The 21,279-nt window shown below is 49.9% G+C and overlaps 2 protein-coding genes across 2 annotated transcripts in view; one reads left to right on the top strand and one right to left on the bottom strand.

Annotated features, from left to right (window-relative positions):
• The window catches only part of MYH9 (myosin heavy chain 9), a 94,114-nt gene extending 79,050 nt beyond the window's left edge, over positions 1-15,064 (bottom strand). Inside the window, exon 1 of the mRNA XM_060111699.1 lies at positions 14,857-15,064. The gene's annotated coding sequence lies outside the window, so the exon portion shown is untranslated. The remainder of the gene's footprint in view (positions 1-14,856) is intronic.
• A 4,090-nt stretch (positions 15,065-19,154) lies between these two features.
• LOC132498817 (ubiquitin-ribosomal protein eS31 fusion protein-like) lies at positions 19,155-19,695 on the top strand. The gene has a single exon (XM_060112953.1). It carries the CDS (start codon positions 19,188-19,190, stop codon positions 19,656-19,658), a length of 471 nt encoding a protein of 156 aa, XP_059968936.1. The 5' UTR covers positions 19,155-19,187; the 3' UTR covers positions 19,659-19,695.
• The last annotated feature ends 1,584 nt before the right edge of the window (positions 19,696-21,279 follow it).

The raw sequence follows: 21,279 nt of genomic DNA, 5'->3' as shown, positions 1-21,279 counted from the left end.
AAGCCCAGGGTGCTTCGGTGACTTGCTCCAGGGCGCAAGTAGTAGCTGCCGTTGCCTGTACCGTGGGGTCTGCGCCTACCCAGCAGGCTCTAAACATGCAGAGAGGCAGCGAAGGCACAGAGCAGTAGGTAAGGCTGGTGAGAAGACCTGGTGAGCGGCCGTCAGCAATGGGTCAGGAAGGGGACGGCCCACAGCCTTCCCTGCCACCCAGCACCCAAGCGGCCGACGCAAGCCCCCCTCGCATCAGGCAAATTTCACCTGCAAACTCCTTTAATCCGATTTCTCTAAGATGAGCTTGTCAGAAGGGGGAGGTTTCCCTCCCCGCCCCTCCCAGCTGTCCACTGCGGATCCCACTGAGGAGGCAAGAATTTAACAGGCCTGTGGTTCACACTCCCGACCACAACCAGTTTGGAATGTCCAGGTCCAGGAGCACAAAGGCGGCAGGCTAAAGTCCCCTGAAGGGCCTAGAATCCTGCCCCAGCCCCTGATCATGCTCAGGTCCTCAATGGAGTATCACATTCTTCAGATTCTTGTCTGAAAGCCACAAGGGGAAGGGGGCTTGGCTATTTCAACCTAAGGATACCTAAAGCCTGAGACTTGTCTTAAAGGGGAAGAGAGCCATCCTTTTTCAGCCTCTGTCGCACTGGTCTGCCCTAGGTGTGTAGACTGTGAAGATCTGCACACGGGGGTTTGCAACCCGGAAGAGCCCTCGGCCCAGTGTCCCCAGCGTGTCCGCAATTTGAGGACAACCGGGCTCCAGGGCACCTGGCTGGTAAGAGGCTGGGAGGGACGTTGCCGTGCTGCATCTTCAGTCTCGGCCTTGGAGGCCACTGTCTGTTCCTTCCTCCCTGATGTGAGGTTTCAAGTGCCAGCCAGCAAGTGGGCAGAACCAGCTCCAGGTAGGTTTGGAGGGAGGTGAGAAGCCACAGTGAGGACGGGGCCTTGGGAATTCCACCGGGCTCGGCGGCCCGTGATTAATCCCGTGATGAGGCATTTTTCATGAGCGCTCGGTGCAACACAGCCACTTCCTCCACACCCTGGCAGGCGCAGGAGATGGTTGGCGGGCAGCGGGCCCAGCTCTGGGCAGAAGGCAGGCTGGTGGGCTAGGAGGCGGCCAGGAGGCAGCTAGGAGGCAGGAGCAGTGCTGGAAGGCTGAGGGGGAACAGCTAAGATTCCCTGCAGGAGCCAAGCTGAGCCCATCTCACACACCTGGCCGCCCACCCGCACCTGCCGCCCACGGATGTGTGTCTCCAGTGGAGCAGGGAAGGCTGTATTTCACACCTGGCACCATAAGCCAGGGAGGCACCGGGCCAACAACCAGTGCATTAAGGTTGTGTACAAAAGCGTGAAAGTCTACAAGCCCCCAGCTTAACCACTTAAAGGGTTAAGTGGGATGAGAGGGCAGGAGAGGCAATGGAAGCAGATATGGAAAATCACTGGCCTGAAAATTAGAGGAGCGGGGAGAGGACCTGAGACCTCTCCCGTGCTACCTGGGGTGAGGCACTTAGGCTCTTTGAACCTCAATTTTCCCAGCTCTAAAATGGGAACATCGATACCGCCACCCTCGTGGGATTGGGAGACTTCAACAGCAGTAAACTGAGAGTGACTTCAAACTTCACAGTGATAGAAAAAGTACATGAAGATCGGTTTGTTAAAAATGGATAAAATAGATATATTTATAATAGACAGCCTGGCACTACGCTGGAGAAACTGTATGTAAATAAAACAAATGAACAATAAAGCTAAACTTCATTGAGCACCAAAACGCTCATGGTAGTTATTTTCCCCGTTCCACAGACAAGGAAACACATGCACAGAAACGATGCATGACTCCTCCAAGGTCCAAGAGCTGGCACAGGGAAGAATCCGAATTAGGACAGAGGGTCTGACTCCAAGTCCCCTGCCTATTTACACAAGTACCAGACAGAACCATGGCACAGTGGTTAAACCTCAGACCCCAAAGAAATAAAGCCATCTACCCAAGGTCCCACAGAGCTAAGTGACAGCGCTCATGCTGAACCAGGTCTGTTTGTCTCACGCTCCGGGATGAATATATTCACCCCTCTCTGAAGCATGTATTAAGTGCTCACAGTGGGCCACATACAGTGCAAGGGTTCCAGTGACAACTCCTCTAATAGGGCAGGGACACCAGCAAGTAGGGTCGAGAAGGGCTAAGACAGAAACCAGTGGGGGGGCGTAGGTGCTGACAGAGCAAGGGAAGCTCTCCCTGGCAGGCAGCCACCCAACACTTCGGCCAGCAACTGGGATTTTCTAGTCCTGCACGAGTTTTCTGCAAGCGTTTCCTCTTGCTCACGTAAAAGCAGTGTTTATGGCTCCTCAGAGGGGACAAGTCATCTCCAAGAACACTTGCTCCGCAAGAATGGGCAGGGGATGCCATCACCCCGGTGAGGAAGGCAGAGCGACCTAAGAACTGTCCATCCCTGGTCCACTCTGGGGGCCTGGTTACTGCGGCACTTTGAGGTCCACGAGTGGAACTCAGGAGCAGAGAGGATGAAAGAAGACAGAAGGAAAAGGCGCTCTGTGAACCAAGGGCAGGCGGGGGGCAGGAGAGGGTATGGGGACACATTTACTGGGGGTCCCCCATGAACCAGACAGTGCACGGAGTGACTTCCACACTTTAGCTGCCCAAAGGACACCAAGAGGTGGGTTTTATTAACCAGATTTTACAGGTGAGCAAACTGGGGCTCGAAGCAGTTAAAGGAACAACTGGTGAAGTAGAGAGAAGTCCTAGAGGGACCGATAGAGTGTCCCTGGGTTAGAGAGGCCTCCTCTGACACTGACACATACCCACTCCCCTCTCCCCTCTTATGGTCTGCACTCTGCCCCCCAAATTCACATACTGCAGCCTTCACCCCCAGAACCTCAGAATGTGATTGTATTTGGAGAGAGGGTCTTTAAAGAGGTATTTAGGTGAAAATGAGACCATGAGGGTGGGCCCTAATCCAATCTGACTGGTGTCCTAGTAAGAGGAGGGGGGTTGGACACAGGGACACAGCAGGGATGTGTGCAAAGAGGGAAGACTGAGAGAAGAGGCTGCAAGAGGGCGGCCACCTGCAAGCCAAGGAGAGAGACCTCAGCAGAAACCAATCCTGCAGACACTGTGATCTTGGACTTCCAGCCTCCAGAACTGTGAGAAATAAATTTCTGTTGTTTAAGCAGCCCCGTCTGTGCTGCTCTGTACATGCCTTCACCTGACCATCATTCTCTACAGCATGACCACCACCCTGACCTGCCACGGTGAGCCTGTTTGGCTGGCTGCTGTCTGCTTCTCCCCACTGGAATGTCAACCGCAGACTTTGGTTACTTTTATCCAGTCATGTATCCCCAGCACTGAAACAGTCTCTAGCACACAGCCAGCATTTGATACATATTTAATGAATAAATAAACTGAGTGAAAATGGGATTTAAACCCAGCTGCCACTTCTAGAGTCGCCCACTCCCTTCCCCACGCCCCGCTGCCTCCTCCTTCTGCTTTATCTAATTCTCTATTCCTCCAATATAAAAGCTGGTAAATAATTTTAAATAGTATAAATTCAAAGATAACCTCTAGTCTATAATCACCGCCAAACAGTAGTGTAAATAAGGTGACAGGAGATTTAAAAAAGATACACACTGGACCTCACCTTGACCACCAGGGAACATTAATCTACTAAGTGCTGAAATCCCCAGTAAATGGTTTATTCTCATTACTAATTTAAAGTCAATATGTAAAAAATAAGGTTAGGTGAGGTTTAGGGTTTGTTTTTGGGTTTTTTTTTTTTTTTTTTTTTTTGGTGGTACACGGGCCTCTCACTGTTGTGGCCTCTCCCGTTGCGGAACACAGGCTCCTCCGGACGCGCAGGCTCAGTGGCCATGGCTCACGGGCCCAGCCGCTCCGCGGCATGTGGGATCTTCCCAGACCGGGGCACGAACCCGTGTCCCCTGCATCGGCAGGCGGACTCCCAACCACTGCGCCACCAGGGAAGCCCTGTTTTTGGTTTTTTGAGTGTGTATTTGATGGAGGGGGGGAGCACACTGAGGACCACGACAGAGTTCTCCTACTCAAACCTCAACCCTGCGGACCTGGTACTGATCCAAACCGCCGCTGCAGCCTGGAGAGGGGACCCGATGAGGTCGGCAAAACCTGAAACAGACAGAACCACGGCGGTGTCCCAGTGACCACGTCCCGCCCTGGCCCTCTCATTCCCTCTCACTCCCTCGGTGCGCGGGTACGGGGATGGGGCTGGCTTCTCTCCTGTGCTCTAGGAAGACTGCAGCATTCAGGCCAGGCTGCCTTGAGCCAGAAGCTGGGGCTGGGGGACAGGGGCAGTGGGCAGCTGGAAAGAGGGAAGAAGCCTTGGCAAGGAAGCCATTAATCTGGAATGAAGGAAAACACCAGAGCAAAGACACTGTAGCCCAGTTTCTAGGCCCTTGACCACCTGCCTTCTCCCCTCACACCCAGCCCTGCCCCGCCCCCCAAAACTCCTTTACTGTTGTAAAGATCTGTCTGCTCAAAAGCAGCCACTAGGATTCTGCAACTTCCTCTTTACAACAAAACTACACTGTTGCAATTTGTTGCTACAGTTGGTTCCTTCCCCAGAGGCAGGAGCCACAGCACAGCCCAAGGGGCCTGCCTGGCTTTGGACGGTTCTCAGACGTCCCCACCGCACACCCCTGCTGTCCCCACCCTTGGCCGCCTCCCACCGTGGTCACCAAGGGGCCTCCCTCAGGAGGGCCAGGACCCCCCACCTCCCCACTGACATGGTCCCTCCGAGCCGCTGTCCCTCACTACCGCCCACCGCCACCCCACCCCGGGCATTTTCTGGTCCAGACCTGCATGAACCAACCACTCGGGGAGGGAGGGCATAAAGATCTTCCTCCAGTGAGCCCAAAAAGATCTCCCAGGTCCATGTTCCTGTGCTTTCTCACCACTGATGACAAAGTGGTTTTACCTGTTTTCCATCAACTCTACCAGGGCGTCTAAGCTGCCACTTTCTCCAGGGCTCACCACCATCACAACCCACGACACCCAAGTGAAGTGATTCTTCCCTCGGTATAGACTGTGAGTCCCCTGAGGGCAGGATCTGGGATGTCTCATTCATCTACATCCTAACCACCCAGCAGTTTCTGTATTTGCTGCATGAATGAATTTCCAAAAGACTCAATAAAACCCATGGAACTTTCTGGCAAAGTCAATAATGGTTCTTTCCCACTGTGGACCATAACATAGCCATTAAAATAATAACTGTGGAAACTGCTGCAACATAGGAAACTTTATATTACAGCACTGAGTAGTCAGAACACACGACGGTATCTAATTTAATATTTAATTTTAGCTTTAATTTTGTAAAATATGCAAGTATATGGACAGGAAACCCAGAAAAATGCAAACAGTGGATGGAATGAAGGGCAAATTTGCTTCTTGCCAGGTTTGTTATTATATTGTTTGTGCTATAAACAAACCTCCCCTCCCCGCTTTTCTTTTACTTTAAAAAGGGAAACTAGGGGCTTCCCTGGTGGTGCAGTAGTTAAGAATCCGCCTGCCCACGCAGGGGACACAAGTTCGAGCCCTGGTCCGGGAAGATCCCACATGCCGCGGAGCAACTAAGCCCGTGCGCCACGACCACTGAGCCTGCGCTCTGGAGCCCGCGAGCCACAACTACTGAAGCCCGCGCGCCTAGAGCCTGTGCTCTGCAACAAGAGAAGCCACAAGAATGAGAAGCCTGCGCACTGCAACGAAGAGTAGCCCCGCTCGCCGCAACTAGAGAAAGCCCGCACACGGCAACGAAGACCCAACGCAGCCAAAAATAAATTAATTTTTTAAAAACAGGGAACCTATTCCAGGAACAATTGTCTTTCTCAACACTCCATGAAAAATCTCAGCCCAAATCCTTCAGCTGGGAACAGTGTGCTTGCTGACCACATAACCAGAGGGCACAGGCAGAATTCCCAGCAGCCACCCAGAGGTTAAGGGCCTGGGAGTGGAATCCCATACTGCCACAGTTCCCAGGAAACGGCACAGGGAAGCAGACCTTAATGGGCCATTTGGGCTGCTTAAGGGGCTTTGAGATGGAGCCAGGGCCTGGAGCCACTAAGGAGGAGAAGAAATCTTTTACTAGCCCAGGGTGACTCAGAGGGCCTTGGCCACCTGCATCACCCTTACAAAGCTCCAGCGAAGTCTGAGTGAATGAACAAGGTCCCAGCCCTGTTCCCTGGACGTGCTGTGCCACGTCCCTACCTTGCAATCAGCTCAGATGCTGCCTCCTCCAGGAAGCCTTCTCAGATCCCCCTGGGCCCCCAGCACTCTGGTGGGACACCAACAGCTCCTGGAAACAAGGGCCCCTGATTCCTTCCCCTCCTTATTCCCAGCACCCAGGCAAGCACCCAGCATTTACTGTAAAGCTCTGAGGAGTGGTTACTGAATGATGATAGACAGATGGACAAATGAAGCAGGAAGGAATGCAAGTCTGCAAGTGGGCTGATGTCAAGAAGAGCCCACTGTGGAGACGGTGGCGGGCCCTCTGGCTCCCAGTGAGGACCAGCCAGGGCCCCGCCAACAGCAGGCAGGCACGGCAGCCGGGATTTACGCTGCCCTCCCTTAGGACAAAACACACACACATTTGAAAAATGGTCGGTTGAGGTTAAAGGTGAAGTCAGTAGCCAAGGCAACACTATCGAACTGGTAACCTCGCTCCAAACAGCCAACCGCACTAGGGATGAGGAGCCCCATTCTGCCCCGGCCCAAAGCTCTACTCTTTTCATTAATTCTCGGCCACTGGCGAGGAAGGAGGACTCAGGGACCAGCCCAACCCCTCACTGCCAAGTGAGCACAGGCAAGCCCAGGAGAGAAGGGCATCTGTAAGGACACACAGGGGTCAGAGCGCCTGAGTCTGAATCCCTCCTCAGTCTCCTCATCTGTAAAATGGGGATTAACTTCCTACCTCCTGGGAATGAATTAAATGAGAGAATTCATGTAAAAGCACTAGCACAGCACCTGGTACCTAGCAAGTGGTCAGTAAAATTTAACTCTTATTGTTATTACTATTACGGGCAGAGCTGGGACTTCAACCTAGATATCCTGATTACCAGGCCAGTGTCCCTCCACCAGAGCCTCTTCCTTCCTTCCTCGCCCACCTTCCTCATCTTCCCTCCTCCTCCCAGGTGATCCTAGCCTCCAGGAAGCTGGCTCGAGATGCCCAGAAATCCCTGCTCACTCAGGGTGGCACGGGCTGCCTCATGTCCCAAGTCTCTGTCCCAGTGTCCCAACTCCCTAATAAAGGGTAAGGCTCCTGAGGCCAGGGATGGGCTCTCTGCCTTCGTCCCCACTGAAGCCCCAGCAGGCCCAGCACAGGGCAGGCCGCACAGCAGGAGCCCAAGGCATCTTTGATGACTGACTTGGCCAAGAAATTTGGGATCAATACCCAACAGTTGGCTCTTCAATATTAAAAAATAGACAAAAACTTTAAAATAGCTCCGTGCCACCAACTGTCTTACCCCAGAGATTTCCAGACAAGTACCGAGCATCCGCTTTTTATGAAATGGAGAGATCACTAACTGGCAATCTAGAGCTTTGGCTGCCTGGGCCTCCGCGTCCCCAGGCTTACGGGCACAGGTACCAGTGAGACCTGAACTCCACTCGTGCAACAAAGATGAGAGGTCAAGTTTATGCCCGGCGCTGGCGAGAAACTGGGGATGGAGAGATGAAAAAAGACCCCGCCTCTGACCTCTCAGTTCAGTGGGGTCTAAAACCTTCTCCTCCATTCCAGCCCAGTTAGATTAAGTCACCCAAATGGTTCCAAATGCCTCGTCTTTATGTTTATCAGACAGGAAGCTGCCTTCTCCAGCCCTGTGACTTAATGCAAAACACAGGAAATGTGGCGGCTTTTGAACATAGACAACTCGAAAAAAAGGTGCCCTGGCAGCTTTATAATTGCTTTTTTAAAATGCTTAAACCGACTCAGATCAGTCACCAGTTGAACTGTATGGTCTGGGGAAAAGAATGCAAAGGCTGCAGGCCTGGAAAACCTCAGCCTCCAAGCCCAGGGAATCTTTTCGTAGGTTCCTCAGTCATCTCACCGCACCTTGCCATCAAGGGACGGGCTTGTTGCGCAAATTCAAAATCTTTAAAACCTGAACATACATCTCTAAACACCGGAGAACAGAGGATGTTGGTGACGACCTGCAAAAGGGAGGAAGAGGAGGAGGACAAGAACTGGCCCACTTGGCATATATTTATATGTAAATTACAACAAGCCTACAAAAGCGACATCTCCACGTGGCCGATGAGGAAACTGAGGCTCCAGCCTAACAGTGGGAGGTGGTCTTAGCTCCACCAGATCCCAAAGCCCTGGTTTGGTTCCCTCTACATGGGTTTTGTATCAAAGATACAACACAGCGATCACCCAAGACGTTAAGTGACTTAAAATTACTAGAAACCAGGACTGGCTGAAGGACCGTGGAAAGCTAGAGTGGCTCTCTGAGTGGCCCACCCGCTCGCTGCCTGGCGCTGCCCCATGTGAAATATTGATTTTTGAGCTGCAGGAACTTCCAGCCCAAGTGGAACTGTCCAACTGGAAGAAGTTCAGAGAAACCCGAAACACTTCCCACCCCATTTCTTAACCCTTGGGCCCCTCCCCCCCAACCCCAAAAAAGAAAAAGATTAAGGGTGTGGAAAAACAGACTCTTGAGGGAAGATTAAAGGAGCTAAGTACGTGTTGCTGGGCTAAACAGTGCATAAAGTTGAGGAAAGGCATGATAACAGCTCAAAAACACTTTTAAGCGAGGCCACATGATTTTGAGAGAAAGGCACTGGGGTTGAGGGAAACCAGGGGCCAGAGATTTCTTCTACCAACTCACAGAATGAGCTTGGGCGACTCACTCCTCTAATTGCGGGGGGAGGCGGCAAAAATTACGCTATCCCCAAGACCCCTTCCAGCTCAGACATTCTATAATCCTAAGCAAATTCAGTAGGGAGGACTGTCCTGTCGCTGTTGATTTTCCTTTTAAGAGGGGCATCATTCAGTATTAGAGTTAAATGAAAGGAAAAGAAAACCTGAGATGGAAGTTCCCAAAATAACGTCCACGGAGGTGAGAGAGGGAGAGAGGGACCTCCCCTGGAGGACTCCTGGTCCTCTGGGCAACACGGTAAGGACCATAAGGACCAAGGAACTCTGAGAGGCCCCAAGGAAGTGACCTGCAGGCGGGGGGAGGGTCAGTTGCACCTTCAACTTCCCTGCAGGCCACAGCCCAACCTGCCCAGGAAGGAAGCCATACCCTTCAGTGGCAACTTCCAGAAGGCCCTGCAAGGTTCCCTCCAGCCACAGCAGGAGGCTTCCCCACCAGGCTAGAGATGAAGACAGCTGCTGAAGGCACGGCTGTGAGAACCTGAGAAACGCTGTGAGAACCTGAGAGTCAGGCTGAGGAGAAACTCCCCACACGGCCTCGCCCTCAGCCAAAGGTCGGCCAGGAGCCTTCTCTGGGCCCACCTGCCCAGGCCAGGGTGTGCTGTGTCCCATCCTGGGTGCTGAATCACCTCAGGCTGGAGAAACCAGTCAGCAGAATGGGGGCCTGAGAAATTCCAACAGCAGCCTGCCTGCCTGCCTGCCTGCCTCAGTTACTTTTTAAAGAGACCCGCATCAGACGCAAGGGGGCAGCTCCCCAAATATCTGGTGCCCTCAAAGCCTGAGGGGCAGGTGCAGGCAGAGGGGGCAGATACAGGTTGGCATCCAGACTTCAAACCGCCCGCCCATGGGGTGGCAGGCCCATTTTAGACGCAGGCTCATTTTGGGTACTCATGTGTGACTCACACCATCTTTCCAGGAGGCCTACAGGCTGCCTGGGAGAGACACAGCCCTGCCCGAGACCCTGAAGGGGTCTTCCACCGGCTGAAAGCACCAACGCGGTGGTGAGCAGAGCCTACATCTTCTCCGGGGCCCACATCATGCAAGACTAAGGCAGTCCTCCTTGAGAGGGGGATCGGGGCCGTCCAATTCAAAACACCCCTCTGATCACATTTTCTCAAGAATTGGGGCTTTTCCAATGTTACTAATACATAAAAACCACAGGCCAGATGTGTGAGGGACAACCAGAGACGGGGTGGGGTGCAATGACCCCAAGTTTCCAAATGAGGAGGACCCAAGGGAATAAAGGTCTGGTCTTCTGGTCAGGATGGTCTCCCCAGGCAAGGACAAGAGGACCGTTTGGAGCCAGGGGGATTGTGGGAAAGCTGGCAAAGGGGCATCCTGAAATACTTTCCAGACACATCTTGCAAGCTTCCTTTTCTCATACTGCAGAGAAAAAGCAATCATCTACCATTTTCCAGAACACGAGGGAGTGGATCAGAGTAGACATTTGTTTAAAGGGGTTACTCTGGTGATAATATGACATCATGGAGAAGAAAACAGGCCCGAAAATGTTCCAACCACAGAGCAATTCAGCCCATTTTTAAGACTCTTCCTCCTTCCCTGCATACAATAGGCACTCAGTGTGCAATCTGGGATCCTGAGCAAAATGCATTTTAAAGAGGAGACCTCTAAGACTGGCCAGCCAACCACTTATTTGTATAGATAATAAAACTAAGGAAATTTTGAATTTTTGACTATTTAAGGGTAACGCATGTGAAAAGGCATTTAGTGAAAAAAGTAATGCTCACCCCGGACTTCAGCTTCCTGGGCCCTATCTAGAGACAACCACTATTACCCGGGTTTCTGTAGCTTTCCGTGAATAGAGCCCAGGCGACATACCCTGTTTCACCCAAAAGGGAGCAACATGTATCCTACTTTGCTTCTAGTTTTATCCACTTACAATATATCTTGAAGAGTATGGCCTATCGGTACCTATAGGTCAGCCTCATTTTTTTAAGGGCTGCAAGGATTCCCACTGTACAGCTGTGCCATGATTTATCTGACCCTCTTAATGGACAGTTGGCTTGTTTCCTGTCTTTTTTTATGACGATGCTGCAACGAATATCCTCGGACATTTCCTTTTGCACGTTTATCTGCCGGGTGAGTTCCTAGAAATCAGCCAGAAAGATAATGCTTTGACAGATATTGCCAAACTACCTCCTAAAAAGAGAGTTGTTACAACTTAGACTCCCACCAACAGGGCATGAGAGGGCCTAAGAAACTGGGGCATCTTGGAGAAATTAAAATTAATCTTGGAGAAATTAAAGTGCGTGTTTCAGTTTCCCAAGCCCTCTCAGGTATAACTGGTGGACACATAAACTGGTATGATGCCTTTACGGAGCGATATGGCACCTTCTACCAAAATCAAATGTTCCCCAAACCAGAGCCAGAGCCGGAAGCCAGGCCTCCAGACACTAAGTCCAGTGCTCTTTCCATGTCACCCCTTGGCTCTCTCCTAGATCACGGAAACCGTGTTTGAGAACTAAAATCACAGTGAGTTTGTGTACCTTCTGCCTGGGCCAGGGCCCTGCAACAAGGCTAGTGAGCACAAGCGCATCACCAAGAGCATCCAAAAGCATCAGCAGATGGGACCCGGAAGCACCTGTGTTTTTACCACTCAGGCGTGGTCAATGAGCACTGCACACACACAAGCACACCATTTTTAGAAGTACAAAGAGCACTGCGCTAAGAGCCGGGAAATCCATCTACCCCGCCTCCCGTTTCCTCACCTGACAACCCAGGAGTTAAGTTAAAAACGTACATAGTCACTATATATCAGGCCCTTTATATACTTTATTTCTTTTAGTTCTTACATCTAACCCTGCAGGATAAGTGCCATGATTCCCATATTACAGATGAGGACACTGAGGCTCAGGGAGGTGACATGACTTGCCTACAGTCATATAAGTGGCAGGGTCGGGAGCTGAACTCTGTCTAGTACCAAAGCTCACGACCCCACTCTTCCCAGCTCTAAAGAACGGGATTCCATAAGTCACAGGCTCACTGCTTCCCAGGGGGCAGCCAGGGTTCCATGCCATTGTCACCAGAGGGCTTAAGCCCAGGGGCTCAGCACACCAAGGGTTAAAGCCGAGAGGCAGTGACTCTCTGAGGCTGCACAAAGGGAAAATGCACTTCCTGCCCCTGCGGGCAGAGATGCTGTTTTATGCTCAGCAAATTAGGACATTTGTTTAATTAAGAAGACACACAGATTTTGTTATTCTAAATATTTTTGGAACATGATGCTTGGGAGGAAGCTGTCAAGGCATGGATTTTTTTTTTCTTTTTCCCCTTTGCCTTGGGTTTCTCTTTCTCCCCCTCCAAGAGAAGGGTAGGGCCAGGCTCAAAGGAAAACAACAGCCAAGCCCTCCTCTCCTTTTGAAATAAAGATGTCAAGCTGGTAAGGGCTGTCTTAAGTACTTTATGGAAGGATTAGCTGGAAGAGGAAGTGAAGAAAGCACAGCTAGCCTGGCTTCTAGCAATACCCTCCACCAGGCAACACAACAATGCAGCATTTTTTGAGTGTGCTTTTCTCCCTTTAAAAAGCCGTAACAGATCCCTGTTTTGTTTTTTTCTGGAGCAAAAACGGGCAAGAGGCAGGCTGTGATTAACATGCGTCCTTCATCCTGTAAGAGGGAAGTTGTCCCATCTCCAACCCCTTAGGTTAAAAAGTTTAAAAATAAAAAATAAAACCCAAAAAGCCCTGCCCCTCTCTCTCCTCTACCCTCATGTGCCCTTCAGACTAGGAGCCCCACAGATGCACCTCTTGGATTGCCCTTCCCCAAACAGAGCCTGCCAATCCCAGCACCTGGATCTGCCCACGGGCACTGCCGGGACTTGCTGAATGTGAAGAGTAGAGCTTTTCAGTGTCACCCTGCAGCCATCTGGGGGCACAGCGGCTCTCAAATTACATGGAGCAATCTCTTGATGTTTTTAATTACCCCTCAATTATCCACTAAATGAGTCCTCACTTTCCCGACACTGAATGCTTGCCTCGGTTTGCCAAACCTGCAACGTCCTCCTTCCTGGGGGCGGCTTCCCTCCTCATCCCAGACAGTAGTGGCCCCCTCTCAGAATTCCTCGAGTCCTTTGTCTGCGGCCTGCTTGGGACACTCATTACAGGCTGCTTTTGTATTTCAGTCACTGGGCCACTATTTCCCCTTAAGGACTGTCAACTGCCCCTGGGCAGAGGCCTCTGGGTTCCCCCGCAGATAGGCTGGCTCCTTTCTCCCAATCCCCATGACTCACAGCACCCTTCTGTGGTCTCTGTCATCTTCGCCTCACATTAGAGTCATCTGCAGATTTGTTTCAGCTCTCCCCTAGATGCCCCAGGGCAGGGGCCAGGTCTTGCTCAACCTCACACCCCTACCACCTGGCAGAGTCCCTGGCACAGAGAAGCCAGTTAAATATTTGCTCAATTACACATCTGTGTACCCTCCCCCACCCCTAGCAGCCTTGTACATAAATTGACTAATATTAATCAAGTGACTGTCTAAATAGGCCTTAAGGCAGCCTCCCTCCTTACCAAAAAGGGAATAAAGCACTCGGTGAGGTTACAGGCTTAGATAGTCAGAAATGGCCACAGTGTTGCAGGAAGGCGCTAAGCCTCTTCCCCTTCGACAGTTACTCAACAGTTACTTTGCAATCCTGTTAAACCAGGAAAGGGTGCACTGAACCGAGAAGCGACTGGGCCTCTCAAGTGCCCAGCGGAGAGAACCGCCGGTCCCCAGGACCTGGGACTTCCCGGGAACCTTCTCCCCACACCGGCTGGGTGGGGCCGCAGACAGCAGCCCCGACGCTCGCCCTGCCCCCTCCTCAAAACAGCCGGCAACCTGGTCCAGGAGGGTACTCGGCCTGTTTGAGACACCGGGGTTCTCGGGAGGCATGCGATGGGGGGATTCAGTCCCGCCCTCGGCGTGGCCCCAGGATAGCATGGGGTGAGGACCCTGCACAGGGACAAATGGGGCGGGGTGGGGGTGGGAGGTAAGTAGAAAACCCCGGATCTGGCCCAAACGGGAACGATGCAATAGCCCAAGCCGGATCCTGGAGGAGCAGGGCCCAGCTTTCCCCGCCCCCGCCCTGCTGGGGCGGCCCACAGGTGCGCTGGAATCAGGTGCGCGCCGGGCCCGCGGACATTGGTGCGGACCTTCCTCTCCCGGGGAGCAGAAGTCAAAAGTCAACGGATGAGGATCTGTGGGGGAGGAGGGGAGTCTTTCCTGCCTCGAGCCGCGGTCTCCGCCGGGTACCCCTTCCCATGCACCCACCCGCACCTCTCCCGGTTCCCCTCCTTCGCCCAGACGATCGCAGCCGGCCGAATGAGGAAGTCCGGAGCGGAGGGGTGAAACAGCAGAGCGCAATGTCTGCAGCAGGACTGTCCGATTCTGACTCAGGAGGACGCCCTGACAGCTGCCAAACGGTCCCCGCCTACCCGTTACCTCCGTTTCGAAAACGCCCGGCAACTTCAAAAGGAGCCCCCGCCCCGAGCCTCCCACCTTACCCTCACCCGTGCGGCTAGGTCCAAGGGACAGAGGCTCCCCAGAAGGGGTTAAAAAGTTTGCCCAACTTGGGCACTGGGCGAGGCGAGGGCGGGGCGCGTGCCCCGACAGCAGGGGGAGGTCGAGGCTCCCGGGTGCCCGGCTGGCGGAGTGCGCCAGCGGGAGGGGGCGGGGGGAACGAAGGGTTTCCGGGGAGCGCTCGGCCCCGAAGCCTTCCTCTGCTCCCCAAGGCCTCGCTTCCATCGGCGCCTTCCCCGAGCGTCCGCGCAGAGGTCCCGGAGACCCTCCCGGAGCGAAGGATGCGGTGCCCCGGACCGGCCCCTCAGCGTTCGCGCCCGCCCGCGCCGGTCGCCGGCCGCGCGGAGGCCAAGAACCACACGTCGGCCCGCTTGCCTCAGACGCCGCGCGTCCCGTAGCCGCCCGCCTGCTTGGGGCGGGACCCGCCGGTGGGGCTCGCTCACCTGAACCTGGATCTGTCCCGGGGAACAAGCGCTGCTTCTCCCAAGAGGTCTTTCTCGAGCGCTCGGGCGACTACGGGGTGGGGCGAGCGCCTGAGGGGGGAACTGCAGCAGGTCAGCCTCGCTCAGCCTTCGGTGCCCTGCTCAGGAACCGCGGTGATATGCGCGCCTCACCGCACCCTGCTCGGCTCCTCGCCTCCTTCCCGCCCCGCCCTCTCCGCGCGGGCCCATTCCGAGCGGGGCGCCGGCTGCGGGGCGGAGCCTGGCGGGACGAATCCGCCTCCCGAGTTGTCTCACCCACTCCAGCCCGCTTCTGGTCATGATGGACGGACATCTTGACCTGTGGGAGGGCAGCGGGCGGAGCCTATGGGGCCAGAGGGGTGGGAATTCATTCTCCCCATTCGCCCCCACCTCCACCCTCTCCACCTTCCCCCGCGCTTCCTAGGCGGGAGCCCCGCCCCCTAGGGCGGGCCCAACAAACAGCCAGGTTCCAGGAGGAGGATTGACACAGAGCGAGTCCAATCAGGAGGATTAGACTCGCAGAGGCCTCCCGGCCGGGATTTTGGCGCATTGCCTGACCCAGGGCGAGGCCAGGCGGGAGCAGACTGGGGAAGTCCGGGTTTCTGACACCCCGCCCGGCGAGCTGTTTTCCCTGACCCATGTCATTCTACCAGAACAGACATTAAGTACCATATATGGGAAAAGTGCTATTTTACAATTAAGAAGGCATGTGGGGGCGGACCTAGACTCAGCCCCGGATCCGTTTTGTGCGCCCTAAGTTCGATTTCTGACGCTCTCTTTACAGTGGGCATGCTACCGTCTTTCAGCCTCCAGACCTTTGCACGAACGGGTTCCCTGAGCCTGGAGTGCCCTTCCGAGCCTCTCCTTACCTCCACGTGGTTAACTCGCACACTTCCTTTCGGGTATTTGTTGCAAAATGTTTTCTTGGGGTTTTTTAGGTAGGCAAAGCACATTTTTTTTTTTCTTGGTTACTGCCCACAACAAGAGGATTAATTTTGTTTTTTTAAGATTTTTTTACATTTTTAATCCATCTGGAATTCATTTAAATTCTGGAGTGGGAAAGAAATCGAATATAATTTTTGTAATAGCCAGCTATCCACACACCACCATCACCTACCGAACTCATATATTCTTGGATCTGTTTCTGAGTTGTATCCAGTGACCTTTCTGTGTGTTCCTGTGCCAGTTCCACAATACTTTAAGGATGGTAGCTTTATAATACATTTTATATCTAAAGGGCAAATTTCTCATTACTCTTTCCTTTTGGAATGTTCTTCCTATCATGACTATTCTCCCAAATGAGCTTCAAAAAAAGTATGATCTAAAGGCAAGAGGAAACTGGAAAAAAGATTTTGCAACTCTGTAACAAAGAATTATTATCAACAATATGTAAAGAGCTCTTCTGCTTCCATAAAAAAAAAAACCCAATACTCCAAAATAAAAATAGCCAAAAAAGGAAGAGGCTATTAAAAGAGAAGAAATATAAATGGCCCGTAATTATGAAAAAATTAGTCATCTGAAATGCAAACAAAACTACACGGGATGCCATTTTTCACCTATCAAATTACAAAAAAAAAGAATAAAAATGTCCATTGTTAGCCAGGTTTAGAGATACAGGTGGGAAAGTAAATTGATCAATTTTCTCTGATAATTAATCATAAAATAATAATTGGAAAAGTGCACCAAGATGGGTTTAAAAGTTCTTTACAACACTGTTTATAGTCATTAAATATTAGAAATAAATGTACAATGTAAGAGGTTGAATAAATTTTGATATATCCACATGTTGAATAGTACCCAGAAAGTCATCAAAAATTGTATGTAGATTTGTATTTACTGACTTAAAATATACTAAGTGAGGAAGAGCAAATTATAGAATGCTATGATAGCAGGATTTCATTTATTTTTTCATAATGTTTGTGTTATGTGTGTACATATGTGTTATGTCTCAGAGAAAGAACGAGGTTTAAAAGGCATTATATCAAAGTGTAAGTAGGAGTTATGTCTTGACAGAAGGACTGTGACTGATTTTTTTCTTTTTCTTATCTGTATTTCTAACATATATATCACTTGCATAATTTTTTAAAAACTGGGAGAAAAAGACTCACCCCCACGTCATCTTTATTTTTAATTAATTTATTTTTATTTATTTATTTTTGGCTGCGTTGAGTCTTCATTGCTGCGCACCGGCTTTCTCTAGTTGCAGCGAGTGGCAGCTACTCTGCGCTGCAGTGGGCGGGCTTCTCATGCAGCCCGCGTGCGGCAATGAAGACCCAACACAGCCAACAATAAATAAAATAAAAATAAATAAATTTAAATAAATAAATAAAATGGATGTACTCACAGGGGCTTGCCCAGCCCGCAGGACTGTTGGGAGGAACACAGAAGCAGGCCTATAAGTGTTTTATAAACCGCTAAGCAATGTGTACTTACAACACAACATTATGGATAATGATCATTTCCACTTTCCACACCCTCAGCCTCCTACACCACCCTTTCCAGGAAACTGAGGTCACTCAGAAGATAACCTGTCAGCCAAACTCTGAATTCTCTCCTCCCCATCTACTAGCCTGGATCCTTCCCTAAATCAGGAAGCCCTCCTACTCACTGTCCAACCTAACCCTTCCTCTGTCTCCCAGAACCTGCACCCTCAATGGTGCCTACCCTTGTAATATTTTAGAAAAATACTTTATCTCTTTTGTCTGAGTATTAAAATAGTATTACGGTTGGTGTAGAAAAATACCAAAAAGAAGACAAATCAGGGCCTCCCTGGTGGCGCAGTGGTTGAGAGTCCGCCTGCCGATGCAGGGGATACGGGTTCGTGCCCCGATCTGGGAGGATCCCATATGCCGCGGAGCGGCTGGGCCCGTGAGCCATGGCCTCTGGGCCTGCGCATCCGGAGCCTGTGCTCCGCAACGGGAGAGGCCACAACAGTGAGAGGCCCGCATACTGCAAAAAGAAAAAAAAAAAAAAGAAGACAAATCAAAATTACCCACAACCTTACCACCACACTGTAGCAACTGTTAACAAATCTTATTTCCTTCAAATCTTTATACACACACATATTTAAAATAAAGTTGAGAGATCCACATATATATGGTCATCTGATTTATTACAAAGGTGCCACTGCAAAATAAGTTGGGAAAAGATGGTCTTTTTAATAAATGGTGCTAGGTCAATCGCCTATCTGCACATGGAAACATGAATCTTTACCCCTTGTCTTATACCTTTGAGGTAAATAGTTTAGGATGAATCCAAGACCTAAATGTGAAAATTAAACAATTAAACTTCTAGAAGAAAGCTCTTCATGACCTTGAAGTAGGCAAAAAAAATTTTAAGACACAAAAATTATAAACCATAGGAACCATAGGAAAAATTGATAAATAGAACTTCATTAAAATTAAGAGCTTTCATTCATCAAAAGATACATTTAAGAGAGTGAAAAATCAGACCACAGACTAGGAGAAAATATTTACAGTACATTATATATAACCAAGGGTGTGTATCCAGAATTTATCAAGAACATCTATGTTAAGAAAAAGACAGACAACTCAATTTTTTTTAATGGGCAGACTTGAATGAGTACTATATAAAAAAGATAACTAGCCAGTAAGCAAATGAAAAGGTGCTAAACATCATTAGTTATCATAAAATACAAGTTAAAACCACAATGAGTTAGCACTACCCCAACAATAATGGCTGAAATTAACATACCAAGTGTTGGCAAAGATGAGGAGCTCCTGAAACCCTCATAAATTCTTGGTGGGAGTGTAAGTTTCTACAACCACTTTGGGAAAGTGTTTGGCTGTATCCACTAAAGTTGAATATACTTGTATAACCTATGATCAGCAATTCCACTCAACTATATACCCAACAGAAATGAGTGCCCAGGCCCAACAAAGGCAAGTACAAAAATGTTCAGAACAGGGACTTCCCTGGTGGCGCGGTGGTTAAGAATCCGCCTGCCAATGCAGGGGACATGGGTTCGAGCCCTGGTCGGGCAAGATCCCACATGCCGCGGAGCAACTAAGCCTGTGTGCCACAAGTACTGAGCCTGTGCTCTAGAGCCCATGCTCTGCAACAAGAGAAACCACCGCAATGAGAAACCTGCGCACTGCTCACCACAAATAGAGAAAGCTCGCGTGCAGCAGCGAAGACCCAACGCAGCCAAAAATAAATAAATAAATAAATAAAATTAAAAAGAAGGAAATGTTCATAGCAGCTTAACACAGCCAAAAACTAGGAAGAGAAAAGCCTATCAACAGTACAATGGGCTTTTCGGATCCGCCATCTACGGTGGCACCGCCACCAAGATGCAGATTTTCGTGAAGACCCTGACGGGGAAGACCATCACTCTCGAGGTCGAACCCTCGGATACAATAGAAAACGTAAAGGCCAAGATCCAGGACAAGGAAGGAATTCCTCCTGACCAGCAAAGACTGATCTTTGCTGGCAAGCAACTGGAAGATGGACGTACTTTGTCTGACTACAACATTCAAAAGGAGTCCACTCTTCATCTTGTGTTGAGACTTCGTGGTGGTGCTAAGAAAAGGAAGAAGAAGTCTTACACCACTCCCAAGAAGAACAAGCATAAGAGAAAGAAGGTTAAGCTGGCTGTCCTGAAATACTATAAGGTGGATGAGAATGGCAAAATCAGTCGCCTTCGTCGGGAGTGCCCTTCAGATGAATGTGGTGCTGGAGTTTTTATGGCCAGCCACTTTGACAGACATTATTGTGGCAAATGTTGTCTGACCTATTGTTTCAACAAACCAGAAGAGAAGTGATTGTATATTGGTTAATAAAAGACATGAACTAAAAAAAAAACAAAAACAAAAAAAAAACAGTACAATGGGGCTTCCCTGGTGGTGCAGTGGTTAAGAATCCACCTGCCAATGCAGGGTACACGGGTTCGAGCCCTGGTCGGGGAAGACCCCACGTGCTCCGCAGCTAAGCCTGTGTGCCACAACTACTGAGCTTGCGCTCTAGAGCCCGCGAGCCACAACTACTGAGCCCGAGTGCCACAACTACTGAAGCCCGCGTGCCTAGAGCCTGTGCTCTGCAACAAGAGAAGCCACCCAATGAGAAGCCCGCGCACCGCAACGAAGAGTAGCCCCCGCTCGCCGTAACTAGAGAAAAGCCCGCAAGCAGCAACAAAGACCCAAGGCAGCCAGAAATAAAATAAATAAATATATTTATAAAAAAACAACAACAAGAGTACAATGTTCATACAATGGACAACTATACAGAAATAAAAAAGAACAAATTAGTGTTATGTGTAAAAAACACAGTAACACTAATAACACAACATATCCATGAACTGATGAGTAGATAAACAGAACTGTGGCATATTTCTACAATGGCATATTACTCAGCAATATAAAGGAATGAAGTACTAACACATGCTACAACATAGATATCCCTTAAAAACATTATGCTAAGTAAAAGGAGCCAGCCACAAAAGACCACATAGTGTATAATCTCTTGCGTCTGAAATGTCTAAAACAGGCAAATCTTTGGAGATAGAAAATAGATTAGTGGTTGCCAGAGACTGGGGCAAGGAAAGAATAGAAATTTACTGCTAATGGGTATGAGCGAGTTTTTTTTTGAGACAATGAAAATGTTCTGAAATTAGATAGTGGGAGATGGTTGCACAGCTCTGTGACATGCTAAAAAAACAAACAAACAACAAAACTGAATTGTTTACTTTAAAAGGATGAACTTTATGGTATGTGACATATCTTAATTAAGCTTTTTTTTTTTTTACTGAATCTCAGAGACATACCATTGAGTGAAAGAGTTCAGATTTTTAAAAAAAGTAGATATTGTATGATTCCATTTTTGTGAAGTTCTAAAGCAGACAAAATCAACCTCTAGTGAGAGAAGCCAGGAGTTTCCCTTTGAAGAGAGTTAGTGAATGGGAGAGGACCCAAGGGAAGCTTCTGGAATACTGGAATGTTCTATATCTTGGTCTGGTTGGTGGTTACACTGGGTATTCACATGTAAAATTCATTGATCTGTACACTTAAGACTTGTGTGCTGTACTGATTGTAAATTGTACTTCAATTAAAAAAAGGAAAATAAAATCAACTTTGAGCAAAATGTAAACAATGGGCAAAGACTGGTAAAAGGTATATAGGAGGGCTTCCCTGGTGGCTCAGTGGTTGAGCATCTGCCTGCCAATGCAGGGGACACAGGTTCGTGCCCGGTCCAGGAAGATCTTACATGCCACGGAGCGGCTAGGCCCATGAGCCATGGCAGCTGAGCCTGTGCATCCAGAGCCTGTGCTCCGCAACGGGAGAGGCCGCAAAAGTGAGAGGCTCACGTACGGCAAAAAAAAAAAAAAAAAAAAAGAATAAAGGTATATAGGAGTCCTTTGTACTATTCTTGCAATTTTCTTTAAGTTTG

Source organism: Mesoplodon densirostris, chromosome 11 (genome assembly GCF_025265405.1).
Source record: "Mesoplodon densirostris isolate mMesDen1 chromosome 11, mMesDen1 primary haplotype, whole genome shotgun sequence".
NCBI lineage: Eukaryota > Metazoa > Chordata > Mammalia > Artiodactyla > Ziphiidae > Mesoplodon > Mesoplodon densirostris.
Note: the sequence above shows the minus strand (reverse complement) of the source record. Positions and strands in the feature narration are given on the sequence as shown.

Excerpts from the sequence above, each read along its gene's own strand:
- LOC132498817 (XM_060112953.1), top strand. The coding sequence starts at position 19,188 with ATGCAGATTTTCGTGAAGACCCTGACGGGGAAGACCATCACTCTCGAG.